Source organism: Mustela erminea, chromosome 7, assembly GCF_009829155.1.
Source record: "Mustela erminea isolate mMusErm1 chromosome 7, mMusErm1.Pri, whole genome shotgun sequence".
NCBI classification, from domain to species: Eukaryota; Metazoa; Chordata; class Mammalia; order Carnivora; family Mustelidae; genus Mustela; species Mustela erminea.
In genome coordinates this window covers 10,006,782-10,022,320 of record NC_045620.1, presented here as the reverse complement: position 1 = coordinate 10,022,320, position 15,539 = coordinate 10,006,782, and the positions used below count along the sequence as shown (strand labels likewise).

Below are 15,539 nucleotides of genomic sequence, written 5' to 3'. Positions count from 1 at the left end.
GTACTGTTTATTCCCTCTAGTGTATTTTCAGTCTAGTTATTCATCTCTGAATCCACTTCTTCATCTCTGATTGGTTCTTTGTTTTCTGCCTCCTTGTTAGAGGAGTCTCACTGATACCCCTAACAATGCTTGCATAAGTCTGCTTGCACAAGTCTGCCCGGAGAACTGGGGTGGAGGCTGGTAGAGGGGATGTGTCCACAGAATACGGGGGCAGGGCATGCCTGTTAGCAAGTTAGGTAGGGATTGTTGTGGCCTTGCTGTTTCCCATGGGTGTGTAGGCTGGGGGCAGGGGCAGGGAAATGATATCCACCAGCTCCTTTGTTCCTGGAGAAGTGTCTCTTGTCTCTCCAGCACCAGCTCTGAGATTAGTAAACAGATCCCCTCCCACAGACCACAGGCAATTTGCAACCTGCTGCTTCTCTGCTTAATGTCCACGGGCTGGTTTGTTGTGCTGTTCTCTTTAAGGGCAAGGACTCGGCCTCCTCTCTCCTCCCAGCTCTCCCAGAGCCTGTTGATTTTTAAAATTCTAGGTTTTAAGCCCTGCAGATTGTAAGAACTCCTGAAATTTGGCCCCTCCAGTTTTCAAAGCCAGATGATATGGGGTTTTGTCTCTCCCATGCAGGCTTCCTAGTCTAAGAGTCTGTTTCTCTTCTCTCTATGCACCTGTGGCATCCCGTGGGCAGTGCTGTGGTCCGTTTACCTCCCAGCTGTGTCTCTGCCCTTCCTACCCTCTTTGATGTGGCCTCTTCTCTACCTTTACTGTGGAGAGTCTGTTCTGTCCTTTGTTTCATTTTCTGGGTTATTTACCCTGATGTGGCTGTTGCCTATGAGGTAAGATTATGGTCCTTCTACTCTGCCATCTTCCCCAGAAGTCTGGCCTTCATTTCTTAATGGTCCCTGTGGTTATGCCTGCTTCCCAGGATTATTTCCTATTCAACCTGCTCCTGCCAAGAAATCCATTTCCTTCCAACTTGTGCACCTGAAAATGTTGTAGTTAGCATTTTGCTTGCTCTTATAAATCTAACTGCTTCTTAATGTTCCCACTCATTACTAAACCAGTGTTGTGTTTTTATTCCTCAGTACAAAACTACATCCTGCTCTTGCACGTAGCAAGATCAATTCACAGATTTGCCAACCTGCCCTGATTCAGAGAAGTTAGATGTCCCCATGAGCTTCCCTTTTGTTTCAGGATTTGAAAATTGGATAAGCTCAAGTTTTGGGCTTTAATAATTTCATGTGAGAAGTTCAGGATCTATTATCCGTGCTCTGAATGCTTCCTTCCTGATACCAGAAAAGTGAGGTCCAGCTTTAGGTGAATCTCAAATTTGCCAGATGATGGGGTATTGTATCAACAGCTAATTATTGTTACATTAACAATGCCCGTGATGCAGGGACCATTCTTACCTTCATTTTACATGTAGGGAAACTGAGGCACACGTTCACTTGTGTTTACTAAATGTGAGTCAGAAATAAACACAGAACACAGACTTATTTTTCTAAATGGCTGTATAGTTTTATCCTGTCCTCTGCCTAAGGTGATTGAGTTTCTATTCAGGAAGAGCAGCATAAAATTTTCAGAAAGTTTATTTAAAAATAACCAGTGTACACAGCTACAGCAAAAACTGTGAGGGGGCAGAATTGCCCAGAAGTGTGTAGACCTGGGGAAATTGTTTTTATGGGGATCCTGTCTACATAAGCAATTTGGGACTTCCTCAGATCAATGTTTCAGCACCATTTTGGTGACCCAATACTACATGATCCCACAAAAAAATTAAACTCTTTACCACAAAGCTCTTCTGGAGACCAGGTTGGACCCCCAGGTGGGTGGGTGCTAGAACTCTTTGGGGCATCTGGTTGACCTTCTGCCGCAAGTAGAAAGAGGAACCAGCAGGTCTCAGCCACCAGAGGGGACCATGGGTTCCAGTATCCAGAACCCATACAGGGCCCTGTGTGTGCTTGGAACACCCCACCCACAGGGCACTGTTGCTTCCAGGCCCTAGAAGTGGGGCTTGGAAAATCCCCAAGAAGGCATTCCCGAGGCAGGGCCATGGTGTGGGAGAGTGGTCTGCAGAAGAGGGCCCAAGGCAGGGATCCAGTTTCCCTGGGGCTTCAGGGAAGCACTGACCAGTGGATGAAGTTTGAACAATATTAGGACTTAAACAGTGATTATTTGCAAACCTCTTGATAGCTAAAGTACCCAAAGTGGGGAAAGAAAGCTGTTGTAAGGAGGAAGCCAGCTGGAAAGTTCTAGTATTTATAATATCTAATTCTGTTTGTGGGTTTGGTAAAAGAGACTTTTTTTTTTTTTTTTTTTTGTAATTGTGTAAAATGTTCAAGCAAAGAACTGCTTTTCCTTTCCAGTGACCAGCTCAGCCTGGCTGGCTGGGAATGTTCTGCTGGCCTCTTGAGCTGGCCCAAAGGGGACATTCAATCTTCTTTACGTAGATGCTAGTTCTAAACAGGTGTAGAGACCCATTAGAACAGAGCTGCAATGGTGGGCGCAGGGAGAGAAATGGACGAACCCAGGATGACCTCATGGCTCCATCACTTGGGGTACGTGGCTCCCGAGCCCTACGTAGGATTAGATATAAAACGGATCGTGTCTACCGCCTAGAACTGAGACGTGGACCGGATGTAGTCAGGGTAGCTGTACACACGGCAAAGTTCTTTACAGGAACTCCAACTGGAAGGGGTAAATTTGAGCAGCCTCTCTAGCGAAGAAAAGATACACCAACGCAGCCATTGCTTTCAACCATTTTATTGCTAAACTATCATGATACAAGCCGTATAAAAATACTTTACATATAGCAAAAATAAACTACATTAAACTGGAGATTAAAAACGTTTTGCATAGGAATGTGATGTATTCAAACTTCTTTAACAGTCGAGATTTCTAAAAAACCTAAGCCTTCCAGCACCACCTGTTGCAGAGAATTCTGTTTGTTGGAGATCTAACAGCACTGTCAACATTTTCTCCCCTCTGAGGGCTGTAGAGGCAATGGGGGTAAGGAAGTTTCTTCGACAAGATGCTCTGGAGGCTAAGTTTGTCTCAACCCCAGCCTCTGTCTGCTTACACAGCCGCCATGCTGAAAACACCTCTCTACAGGGAACGGCTTCATATCCAGTGCACCCAACCCCCTGAGCCAGGAAGCTCGCAGGTGTTTGGTCCGCTAACAGGTGCATCAAGGCAAAATGGTCAGTGTTGCCAGCACCCCATCTCCTTTTCAGGATGACTTGCTCAGGGACCATCTCCAAGGGAGGTTAGGATGTGCTGGGTACCTGCCAGGGTTATCCCTCCAAAAGCTGAGTGCAGGAAGGTTTATCCCAGCTCGTCAAGAATGTCACAACCCCCATGCCTCTTGTAAATGTGAGCAAAATTGTTCGCGTTTACAAAAAGCGGACCTCTGACAGCCTTTCGATTCTGAATGACAGAAAGCACTTGGAAAGTGTTTGACATGAAAATAAACACATTCAGTGACAACTAGAACACATCAGCTTCCAATCTGTCTACAAGGGACCGCTCCCACACTGGCCAAGGCTGGCTTCCTGAGAACGACGTCTTGGCTACTGGATGTAAACAAGAAAGGCCACATCAGTGCTTCCCAGCTTCTAGAAGAAATCAACCTGATTCATCTAGGGTGTGTCCCTGCTGGAAAATTCTGCAGGTCCTTTGGATAATGCATGGGGGAGGCGGGCTTATCTACCCAGATTTGGTTAGCTTTGTAAACAGGAGCCCGCACTTGGGATTCTGGGATTCTCGTTCACAGAACCCTATTACAATACAGGCAGTTTTGTTTTTAATTCAGAATCACCTACTACGCACTGCTGTGGGAGAATCTCAACACTTTACAATTCTCCTCCGTGACCAGATGAAGGCTCAGAGCTGAACTCTACATCCTCCTAAGCAAGCATCAGAGCGTTCCTTCTTCAGCAAAGCAATCCCCCGTCTCCAGGGACGCTTTTGTCTAAGACTCTGGTGACTGACAGGCTCGGAGCTGGGTTTTTGGCTTTTGTTTGCTTTGCCAGCATGAATCACACAGTTTCAAGAATACATCATTTCCCTTAGGGGGAAAAAAAAATCAACATATGCAAAAAGAAACACCTGAAAAAGATTTCAACCATTTATAAATATTTTCTAATTCCAACAGAGGGTGTGTGTGATATTTTCAGGACAGATAAAAAGCATAAACATACAGATAAGAAAATAAAATTTAATAACCTACTAATTTGGATCGCTCTTATATATTATGAAGCAGCAGTATTTTTGTACAATACCAGAAGACTTGCAGACTTTGGAAATCTACTACATTCAGCAACACGGTAGATTTCTGTTGGTGGCGCTACCCATTTACCTTGGATGTAGCAAGTGCAAACCTCGACCTGAGATCCTTTCTATCACGTGCAACACACACATCTTTACCACTTAGACATCCTTATTTTTCTCCTTCTCTTAGAGGATCATATTGCCTCTTCCCAGACTGAAAATATTTCATGAGTGATTCCTCTTGGCAAAATTTCCTCCTGGCGTTTGTTACCGACCAAACTTTCTTGATCGCTGTCAGTTCTTAATACCCATTCTCTCGCCTGTTTAAGTCTCAAAACTAATGCTTTGGTTTCTCTGTCTTTTGTTATTTGGTATAGTTGTTTATGGACACGCTTCCGCTAATATCCAGCTAGGAGGTCTTAGAAAAAGCTGGCGTGTGCATTAGATGCATGCGCACACACACACACCCCCACATATGTGTGTTAAAGACTCTCAACTAGCGGGACCCCCTTTTCACGGACAGAGTTGGAAGATCGATGGAAATACACGTTAGCCCTGCTTCGCTCCATCCAGGCACAACGAAGCAGGGAGACTTTGCTACAATAGCGGGAAGGCACTTGGGTAAAACATTCAGATAACTGAGGAAAGGCCAAATTCCCTCATGTGCAAAAAAAAAAAAAAAAAAAAAGAGAAAGAAAGAAAAAAGAAAAAGGTTAAGGTTCCCAGCCAGGTCAAGGGAGAACAGATCACTCACCAAACACTTTAACGCTTCCCCAGGGAAGTCAATATTGCTGGAGAGAAACTGCTTTATGTGAAGCTGCTGGTGTAAGGAACCCTTTTATTAATTAGGAAGAATTTCACATCCCAGAAGTTCTGCAACAGCAGTCAAGCTCTTACTGGCATTTTGTATAAAAGAAGGATTTTGCCAAACTTTGGGCTTGAAGAGCGGCCCCCCCTCTGTTGTTGGGGAAGGTAAGTGCTAGGTCTCCACTGAAAGGTGGAATGTTCTCATCCACTGGGTGTTCTCATCCACTCTCCGCAGCACCAGACCCTCCGGGCCGTAGTCCCCAAGCCTCATGCTCCTGGCCACACCATGGGGAAGGTTTCATCTCTGCGTCACCTTGACAAGGAAGCCGGGACTCCAAAAACCCACAGCAAGCCCTTAAAGGCTGTGATTCTCCTCCTAGGCTTCTACCTAGCCGAGCTGACCGAGATCCCCGAGGAGAGCCTTTGGAAGAGTGGCAGGAATATTTATGTTCTGCGTGGATAAGCGGGGAGCAAGCAGAGTGGCTGAAAACGAAGTCCTGGCTTGTCCCAGGGTGTCCCCAGGAAGGTAAACAGGAACACATCTGTGCGATGAGAAACTCCCCTGCCGAGAACTTGGAGAGTTTTAGGTGTTTGCAAAAACTGCACCAAAGGAGGAAGACTCTAGAGGACTCGGTGTGTGCAGGAGAGACAACGGGGGAGAAAAATCCCCCCATACACCCCTTCGGGGACGCTCCTTCGGATTGAGGGAGGCACGCAGGTTGATTCTCGTCGGTGCAGATAAAGCGGCTAATGCAGACAGGAGTCTTGGGATGGAGGGGTGCTGGAGATGGGCTTGGGTAAAAAAAAAAAAAAAAAAAAAAAAAAAAACCAGTGAACTTGGGGCCAAAGCCCGAGCTTGTTGTCGTACTCGGAGGCTAGGCCCGAGAGGAAGTTCCACCCTGGTCATGGGGGAACCCACTTCCAGAAATACTCAGGCCTGCCCGCCGCCTGCCTCGTTCCATACTTCACAAAAATCCCTGCACCATTTCCGTGGTTTTTTGGGTTTTGGGGTTTTCTTTTTTCCCTTTGGTTGCTATAGCTCTTCTGGGATTCTGTCTCACAATTCAACGCACATGCTTGAGATCTTCTTCACCAGTTCGTGGAAAAGCGCTCTGGCCACCAGGGAGAAAGCAAGCGAGGCTAGCAGAAAGCCCCCGGCCTGCAGGCCTGCGGAGGCCGGGGCTCACGCTGCGGGCTGGGGTCCCTGCTCCAGGCCTGCCGCTCTCTGCAAGGTTGAGGAGCAGCGGGCCCAGAGAGCTCCCCCAATCCAGCCACCTCGGGCTGGCTCTTGGAAGCGGAGACAAAAGTAACAAACGTGGACACGTCTCATAACTTAAGGCTGAGTTTTAACCGGTCATCTGGTGTGGGCCAGACAGTCTTGCTTCAGAATGACGAAACTGACCAATAAGGGTTCAGCCGTGGCCCGACCGTGGCCGGGACCAGGCGGTCCCTAAGGAGGATGGTCCGGCTTCTGGTTTTTTCTTCAGCCCGGAAGCCAGGCCCGCTCGGGTCACGTTCCTTGGGTGGCTCTGTTTGAAAACTCCTTTCCTTCAAAAGGTACAGGAGCTGTATCTGTGACCTGGAAAAATGAACGCAGGGCTGGGGTTTAATCACGGGGGCCCACATCTTCCATTCCCCAGCCCAGCCCACACCCCAGGCTCCGGTCACTCCGTTCTCGGGCCGGTCCGGCGTGCTGTCTTGTGTGTTTGCTCAGCAGGCACTTAAGGTTTTTGGATGGGACACCAGGAAAGTCAACCGAGATGCTCTCTGGGATTTAAACCCCAAATCAAAAGGCAGAGTGTTCTCTCTGGTGTTTTACACAGAGAGGTGGCGAGCTCCTTAATCGAGAGTCAGCTTTCTGCCAGGACCTCGTCCCGCGCATGGCCTCCGGGCCAGGAGATGTACAGTAAAGGAAACAGAAGGTGAGGGCAGTGGAAGGCTCCCAGGGGTCAGATACGGAAGGTGTCTTGCTAATGGCATCTTCTACGTCTGATTTCTGGCGGGAGGTCCTGAAAACTCCTTCCTGATAATTTCATTAACTACAAAAGAACAGAGAGAGAGAAAGAGAGAGAGAAGCGGCGAGTGAGCGGGCACCAACAACACGGATCAGCTTAGCTTTTCTAGAACCGGAACAAGGGGAAGGCTTTTTAAAACACACTTTTGTTCTGATAATGCACCTGACGGCTTTTAACCTAAGAAATGCTTTCCTCTGCTCTTTTTTCCGGAGGATGATATTTTGTGCTAGAGGGGTTTGTGAAGGTAACTTTAAACATCCTGGCAGAGATGGTGCTGGGCCGGAGGGCGGGTGCTAAGTGTGTCCCGTCTCTCTGTTGACTCCCAAACCCCTTCCGCTATTACAGCATCTAGAAAAGCCCTACGACGTGACTCAACTCTAGTTGACCCCCAGAGCGTACGGTTCTCAGAAGAGGGGCCTTTCCACAGACAGCAGATGGAAATACCACAACAACCAGCCATTGTGTAGACAATCTCTCTCTCCGCACAACCAGGAATTCCTCCCCGCAACACACACACTAGCGAAGGATCACACCGTGAGTCTTCCGAAGGGGAAAATGTCCTCTGAGGGGTCTGGAAAATTCGGCTGCCCCCTCCCCCTCTCAGGGACCCAGGAATGGGATGCCAGCCCCTGGCATCAAGAAGCTGGCTATCTTCTCCCATCTTGGTACCTTATCCAGGGCTGTGGTCCCTGGAAGAAAGGCAGTAAGGTCTTAGAGGGGAGGCAGCTGGCAAAAAGGCTTCCTTCGACTTTCTTGGTAAAAGTTGTGGTCAGTGGCATCCCAGACCCAAGGCAGAGGTGTGTGTCCACCGCGGCTTGTGCAGTGGGATGGGTTGACTGGTCCCAGGGGCAGGACAGGAGGGAGGGAGGGAGACCCCTTTTGGGTGCCATGGAAGGTCTCCCAAGTTCTCCCGCAGCCCCTCCCCAGCCTCCTCAACCTGCAGGTTTCATCTTTGCTTTTGTCTCTATCCGTTGAGATGTGCTCAAACTCTCCCCATGTTCAAGCTGAGCCCTCCAAGGTCCAGTGTCCTTTCCCAGAAACCCCCACGTGGATGAGCCCACAGGCCCCAAGGAGGAGGCATGTGCAAACGCCAGAGGCAGCGGCGTTGAGGGGCAGCAGCGCGTCTGAGCCTTGGCTCCTGAGCTCTGAGGACCGTGACTTGACCTCTCTGGGCCCGTGCCTTGCACTTCCCAGGGGAGCAAACCCATGTGTGCCGTTCAGTCCCCGTGAGGCTGGAGGTCCGTGCTAGCTCCTCGCGTCTGCCTGGTCAATGGTGTTCAGCTGCTGTTGCCTATGATCGGGATAGGCCCAGGCTCTGGGTCGGACTCTGAATGAGTACTTTGCCCCGCAGGCCTCAGCTTGTGCTAGAAACTAGTCAAGCACATGCTCTGTTGTTCAGATACAAGGTGGGAGTCTGGGCTCTGGAGCCCGCTAGCCAGGGTTCGCATCTCACCTCTACCGCCTCCTCGCTTGCTAAACCTTGCCTCAGTCTCCCCATCTGTGAACCATGTACAAAACCATCCCCCCTTCCTTCCAGGGGTGTGGAGGAGCTCGGATAAGCTAATGCAAGTGCAGAAATGATCACCGTGCCTAGTATGGCGAGTGTTCATAGTATGGTGTGCATTAGATCTGCGCCTTCGACGTGCTGTTTTTGTGTCTACGAACTGCAAACTGTGGAAGTGGATTCATTAGTAGCAACTCCAAGGATGAATTCATAGACAGCAAACCAACCTTCAGTGGGCACTTACTGTATACCAGGCACCAGCCTAGCTGACTCCCAGGGGCCCTCAGGCAGGAACCCCACGAAGGAACCCGCCCTCGTGCGCACCCCACCAGGGCCTGGACTGCCCATAGGCCTTTGTGCAGCGGGGCAGGGAGGCGGCAGTGAAAGCAGAATGGGGGGGGGGGCAGGGTGGCTTCACGCGGAGCTTTTCAAAGCCCGGATTCTGAAGGGCTTCCTGTTTTCTCAATCTAGGAAACCAGAGGAGTCAATCCCTCATGGAAACTTTCCATCGCCCTGGCTTTCTAAAAATAGCTGGGAGGCAGCCGTGTTGGCACCACGACCCTTTAGGGTCGTTTCCCTCCTCAGAAGGCAGAGGCCGGGGCCGGGGCCCAGGAGAGGACGGAAGGCAGGAGACGCGGCCAGCAGGCCCACGCGTGCCTTCTGAAAGCCACTTCCTGCCTTCTGAAAGCCACTTCCAGGTAGAAGCTCATAGCGGCGTCTGGAAAATCTATGGACACGGTGTACTCAGACATTCATGGGGTTGGGGTGGGGGGCAGGGAGGCGGCTGTGCACTCCAGCCCCGAAGGGAGGCCTCGAACCCCACAGAAACCTCTCTGGGTAGAGGAACCTTCGCTTGCTGAAACCTCAGAGGGTGCTCCCCTGGCTGTGAACAAGGAGAGAAAGTTCCACGGCAGAAGAACCTGCTGGGCTCACCATCACGGCGGCGGCAGCGCAGCCCCTTGGGTCTGGGAGCCTGAAGGGTTTCTTTCTATTCTGCCACTTCCTCCAGAGCCTGGCATCCTGCCTGTAGGAGGTCTCCCCTTCACAGCCAAGGGTAGTGGAAGAGTGAGTAAGGCCACCCTGCCCTTTGAATCGATTCCCCGGTGCCCACCATGAAACCCCTCCTTGGTCTTTCCCCAGCTTCTGTCCTTTGGGGGGAACAGGGACTCCAGGCTCAGCCCTGTAGCACGTCATGCTCGGGCTTTGATCTCACTCCCTTGCTCTGTCCCCTTAAGGTCTCCCTCATGCAAAAACCCTGCTCTGGGCCCCACCTGCTCTCTTAGGGGCCCTGCAACGCCAGCTCCCTGCACCCTGGCTGGCCATTGGGTTTTCACCTGCGCCCACTAGGCCTCTGCCCTGGCTGTCTCCCTTGCCACCTCTAAGGCCTTTCTCCACACTCCTTCATTCAAGGCTCTGCTCCCTCTCCTCCAGGAAGGCTTCCTGGGCACTCTGCAGTGCACACCCAGAGTCCCGCCCAGTTTCACTCTCCCTCTATCTTCTGTGTCATTGGTTCCTACAATTCACCAGCTAGTGCTTTGGCCCTGGCCTTGCACTGAGTCTTCAGCTTTTAAGCAGGACGTCAGGACAGAGGAAGTGCTCATTGACACTTCATGAGAAAGAGGAAGCTCAGGGGCATTAAGTAGCCTCAGGTCCTACTGACAGCTCTGGGCTGGGCCCCAGCTCTGACTGAGGTCTGAGTGCCGGGCTGTGGGTCAGCGCTCTGCATTTCTTTCCTCTGGTAAACGTTTGGAGCAACTCTTCTAGGCCAGCCTCTGTATCTTTCCTCCCACTTCTTCTCAAACTGGGCCATGTGCATTTCTGCAGCTAGCCCCTCTCCTTGTCCCAGCCCTGACTTCCCTCCTGCCCCTGTTCCGATGCCACCTTTTTGTGGGAGCTGTCTCCTGCTCCCACCCTCGGGCCCTCACTCCCTCCAAAAGCAAAGACCGAATTCTCCAAATGCCTTGCTTGCAAACTCCTGGGCCAGGTTATCTGAGTTCCCTGTAACTCCACGGTGCTCTAGATAGTACCATGCACACAGCAGGCGCCTAATGCATGCATCTCATTTTCCACCCCCTGCCCCACCCTCAGGGATCCCGCATCATTAGTCTAGGTCACTTGGTTTGGGGAAGCACATTTTCCTCTGTCACCTAATTGACAAATGGGTTGCCTGTCTATTACTTCTCTGGAGCCTTTTCTCTACAAAAGAATATAAGCCATTCATATTTACTGGAAGCTAACCATGTGGCAAGCACTGTAATAAATGCCAAGTTTTTCTTATACCAAACCCTGTAATCCTATCCTTGTTCTACAGATGGAGAGAGGCAGTCACCAGCCATGCTAAGTGACAGCATCAGAATTTGAATTCGGGACCCATGTATTAACCTCAACACTGTACAGCTACACAACTGATGAAGATGCTGTGCTATTAAGTTCAGGAGTCATCACCTTCGCCTTTCCTCTGTGGCCCTGGGGTCCTCCGTGTCCAGAAAAGGTAAAGGCAGCCTCTGTTAAGTTAACAGCTGCGAAGGCCAAGTGCTGGGTGGTTAAGGTGGTCACGGAGTATCACTTTCTCAGAACACAATTGAGGCCAATGGTGCTGACTCTACCACAAGCTCCCCTGACCTTTTATCACTCTCTGAGTGAGGGCTGTGCTGCAAACCCTGATGCCTGTGCGCCCCACCTCAGGATGATTTCTAAGCCTGACACCTGAGGCTAAAACCAGACCGGAAAAGATGGACAGATGTATAATTGTAACAATACTTATAGCTTTCTCTTTAAAACTCCAAAAAAAAAAAAAAAAAAAAAAACCTGGTAGCATAATAAGAAAAACATAACAATTCTAATAACATGGCTGTAGGCAAAAAAAAGTAGACGAGGGACCACCAAGCCTTGTCTATCAAGGGCCAGACAAAACCGTTCTCCGAGCCCTGGGCCAGGCGGCCCCTTGCTCAACTGCTTAACTCTGCCGCTGTGGTGTGAAAGCCACCACAGAGAGCATTTGTGAGCAAATGGATGTGGCCGTGTGCTGATAAAACTTTATTAAACCGTAATAGGCCGGGGGGCCAAATTTTGAACAGACTAATTACCACCTGGCCAGAGACATCGCGTACCAGCCCCTTGTCCATACCCATGGCAGAGAAGAACAGGGAAGTGGTGTTTCCTTCACCTGCTTTTGGGGAGTGGCAACTGAAGAAGTCGATGCCTCCTACTGGTGAGGCTCATCCAACCATTCTAGGTGTTTATTTCTAAAAGCCTGGGCTTCTGTTAGCATCCCACTCTGCCCTAGGAATTTTCTGGTTCACTTGAAGGGGTCACTTGCACACCGACTTCCTTCTCTCAGCTGAGCGCAGAGGTGCTCAAGCATCACCTTCCAGAAGAATGACTGCTCAGACTTGCATACGGAAAACCACGCCGATCTACGGTGGGTCTAATTTAAAAGGCCGTGAGGAGTCCTTTTGACTCTAGGCCTTGCCCCCTTAATTGCTGAGTTTGGCAGTTCATCCCCTGAGAAAGCAGCAACAGGAAGGAGTGGACAGACCCCATCCTGCTTCTCTCCCAAACCTCAAGCATGTGTTCTAAAATCTGGTTAGATCACGTGAGTGCCCACGAGATTCTGGGGCCGGCCACAAAGGCCACAGCCAGAAAGACACTCCTGGGGCTTGGATGGGAACGGGGGGGGGGGGGGGAGGCCGCGTCCTCCAAGGCCGAAGAGGCTGAGAGCCCCGACAGGTACAGCCCCGGCCCCACCCGCGTCGCTTCTCGGTCTTCACTCCCCAGACCCAGGCTTGGGGCGAGAAGGCAGGAGCAGACAGCACGGGAGTTGCGCCCTGTCTTGTCCCAGCTGCTGGCGGGAAAGGCGGCTCGGACAGCCGAGCGTGAGCTCCAGGCCTGTTTTCCCCACTAGCGTGTGGAAAGGGGCTCGGAAGGAAAGGCGGCTGGTGGCCTTGCCCTGGGACTTCAATATCAAAACGGATGATCAGTCCTCTGAGAACAAAACTCTCCCCAGGCTCTGTGTTTTGCTTGCTAAGCAACTTCCCAGCCACCGAGGCCTGCTCTGCGGGCACTTGGGAACAGTGAAGAACTTTCTGCAGGGGCCAGGCAATGTTAGAGGCTCAGTGACAAAGACCAAAAAGAAAAAAAAGAAAAACTGCCCTTGACAGGCCTGAAGCCCAAAGCTGTGGGTGGGGTGCACGGTGGTAAAGCCCCCTGGGGCCCTGACCATGCGAGCCAGCCTGCGGCAGTTCCGAGGCCCCTGTAAGGTCAGAACCATCACCAGATGCTAATACCAGGGAGGGGAGAAGCACACACAAAAGGCCCTTGAAGGACTTTGGTTAAGTGGCTAGTGACGGTGTCTAACAGTCCCTGCTGGAGAACGTGCCAGGGCTACACCCCCTTCCCCCTGCCCCCTTTCGTGCTGCTCCTGGGAAGGGCTAGGATCTCTGCAGAGCCAACCCTCCGGGCAACAGGATTCTGGGGACTCCCCCCCTGCCCCGCTCCAAGGCCTCTGTAAACGCGGTAAAATTCACCAGTATGCTGCTGCTCATCGGAGCCTTGATGGCAGGAACCCACTTTCTCTGACAAACAGGCCGTTCAATAAGCCACAGCCCAGGGAGCCAGGGAGAGGTCAGGAGGCCTGTAACCCCCGCCCCCCCGGGCCCACGGGCTGACTTCTGGGGAGGGCTCACCACACGCGGGCCGCTGGGTGTGCGGGTTCTACCCAGAATGTCAGAGGCTCCAGTCGCAGCAGTGACATCCCCACAGCAGAGGGGCAGAAAGTGGAGCATCGGGCCTCACTGACCCGCGGAGGCCTCCTGGGCCCTGGGCCATGGAGTCTGCAGTGGGTCCCAGGCTCTTCTCTGCAGGCCCAGAATCCCGACTCCCTGGAGGGAGGTCGAATGCGGGAGGCTAGCTCAGGGGCACTGCGGGGTTCTGCTGGGGTCGGTGGGAAAACCCCCTCCACCTCGGACCAAGCACAGCAGCTGTGGAGAGCAGCTTGCCGGCTCCTCTGCCCTGCCTGGCTTCCCTCGGTCCCCAGCGCAGAACGCCCCTCCTCTGACACACAGTCTGACTTAACCGGACCCACCGGGCAAAGCTGCACAAAACCAAAACAGAGCTGGTCCCCCACAGAGCATGACCAACTGTTCAAATGTAGGAGCAGGACCTGGCTGTGCGCTTCCTGGCAGAGGCGGAGGTGACCCCTGGGAGAACATGCAAATTCCCAGAGCCTCCTCCCCACCCTCCCACCCCAACCTGGACACCCCAACCTCCCAGAGAGTCTCAGGGAAGTCCCCCCAGGGGTGTCCCCTTATGGGGCGGGGGAGGGTATCCAGCCCTTAAGAGCAGGACGTGTGGTGTCTATGAGGATGGTTGGAAAAGTTTTCTTCTACAAGTATTTCAAGTTAAGGAAACACACAGCTGGAAAACAAAAGGAGAAGCAGAAATGTCAATTACCTTTAACTTTGATTTCTTGGATCAAAGATCACAGTCATTCTGTTTCATAATATGTTTTGTATCCAGCTAAGGTGTGTGTCTATCAGCTCTGAAAAAGATTTGCAAAACCATTTTTGAGAAGAAAAAAAAAATCACCTTTGACCTCTATCATGCTTCTAATGCATGTTAATATCATCCATGTCATGAGGAGCAACCCTTGGCCGAGGGCCCCGCAGAACCCAGGACAGAACTGAACCCCCTGGCTGTAGTTTAAGCCCACATTCTGCATCATCTTAACAACTGTGCCAGAATTAACCCCAAACCAGTGTTCAGAGGCCCTGAGAGGAGGACTTGGTGCACGGAAAGGAAGGTGTCTGAGATCAACGGGCATCAGCAAAGGTTTTGCGGGTTTTCTTTTTTCTAAGCTACACGAAACAGCCCTGGTGCCTCCCTAGCCGAGCATTGCAAATCAGGGTCAACCAAAGAGGTAACGTTTTAAAACTCTAGCTTCTGCGGTCAAAGGAAAATCAGCATTTCATGAAAAATCTACTCAAAAGTAATCGTCCTTCAGGCTTTTCTATATGCTAAACTGGAACCCTGGTTCCTTCCTACAAGTGATCTAACCTCAGTGTGCATGCAAATTCATCAGACTGCACATTTTCTTCCTTTTTTTGGTTGATGATGAGAAAAAGTTACTATTTTTATTGCTCCTCCCCAGTCCGAGCACTGAAGTCCCTTACAAAGGGCTCGCGAGCTGTCTACATTTCAAGCCATTCTCTTAGATTTTCTCTTCAATGTCAATAAGCCATACACTCCCTTCTATGATCCCCTTTAAATGGACAAAGTCCAAGGCCAGGGTCTGTTTTGAGTGCCTACAGTTAGAAACCTTTCCTGGGATTAATTTCTTACAGAGAGTGACCCAGCCTTCACTAAACAGAGCTTCATCGGCATCAGGAGGTAAACCAGGATGCTCTTTGGATCTCCACGAAATGCCCCTTCAAAGCCGATCTCACTGAATCAGGAGAGCCTTCCAGTGGTGCTGGGCTCCAGCAGGGTCTGGTGGGGGTTAGGCACAGGACCACCAACCAGCTCCCCTCTCCTCTGTAAACACGGCTTGCACCCTGCATTTCAGGCCATCTCCTGAAGCCAAAAGGCCCACTCCCCTAATTGCGGGTGCTTGAGGCCCTACTGCAGCGTCTTCACTGCACTTTCCTCTCTCTACTCCACAGTGCTTATACCAAATCCAAGAGCTGAAGGCACTGTCAGGGTATTCCCTTGGGGCCTTAAAATACCACCTGTATCCTGACAAATCAATGTTTTCAGCCCCAGACCTCACCCTTGAACTTCAGGCTCAAACCTCTAACTGCCCACCAGGCAGCTCAAACTGAACATGGCCAAAGCCAAACTCCTGCTCCCATCCCCCCACCCCCATCCCCCAAACCCCCCGCCCCGTAACCCTATACCACTTGTTCCCACCATAGGAAACCTTCTCCCTTCTTCCGGTTGTTCAGGCCAATCT

At 51.1% G+C, this 15,539-nt stretch overlaps 1 protein-coding gene across 7 annotated transcripts in view; it reads right to left on the bottom strand.

Moving 5' to 3' along the window:
• Nucleotides 1-2,746: 2,746 nt before the first annotated feature.
• NFATC2 (nuclear factor of activated T cells 2) overlaps nt 2,747-15,539 on the bottom strand; it is a 156,315-nt gene continuing 143,522 nt past the window's right edge. For 4 of the 7 annotated variants that reach the window (XM_032350339.1, XM_032350341.1, XM_032350335.1 and 1 more), the window contains exon 10: nt 2,747-7,110. In XM_032350339.1, coding sequence (XP_032206230.1) covers nt 7,055-7,110 — 56 coding nt within the window. In that variant the 3' untranslated portion in view covers nt 2,747-7,054. Of the gene's footprint in view, nt 7,111-14,041; nt 14,130-15,539 lie in introns of all 7 variants that reach the window. The other 3 variants (XM_032350336.1, XM_032350337.1, XM_032350338.1) reach the window with 3 other exon arrangements.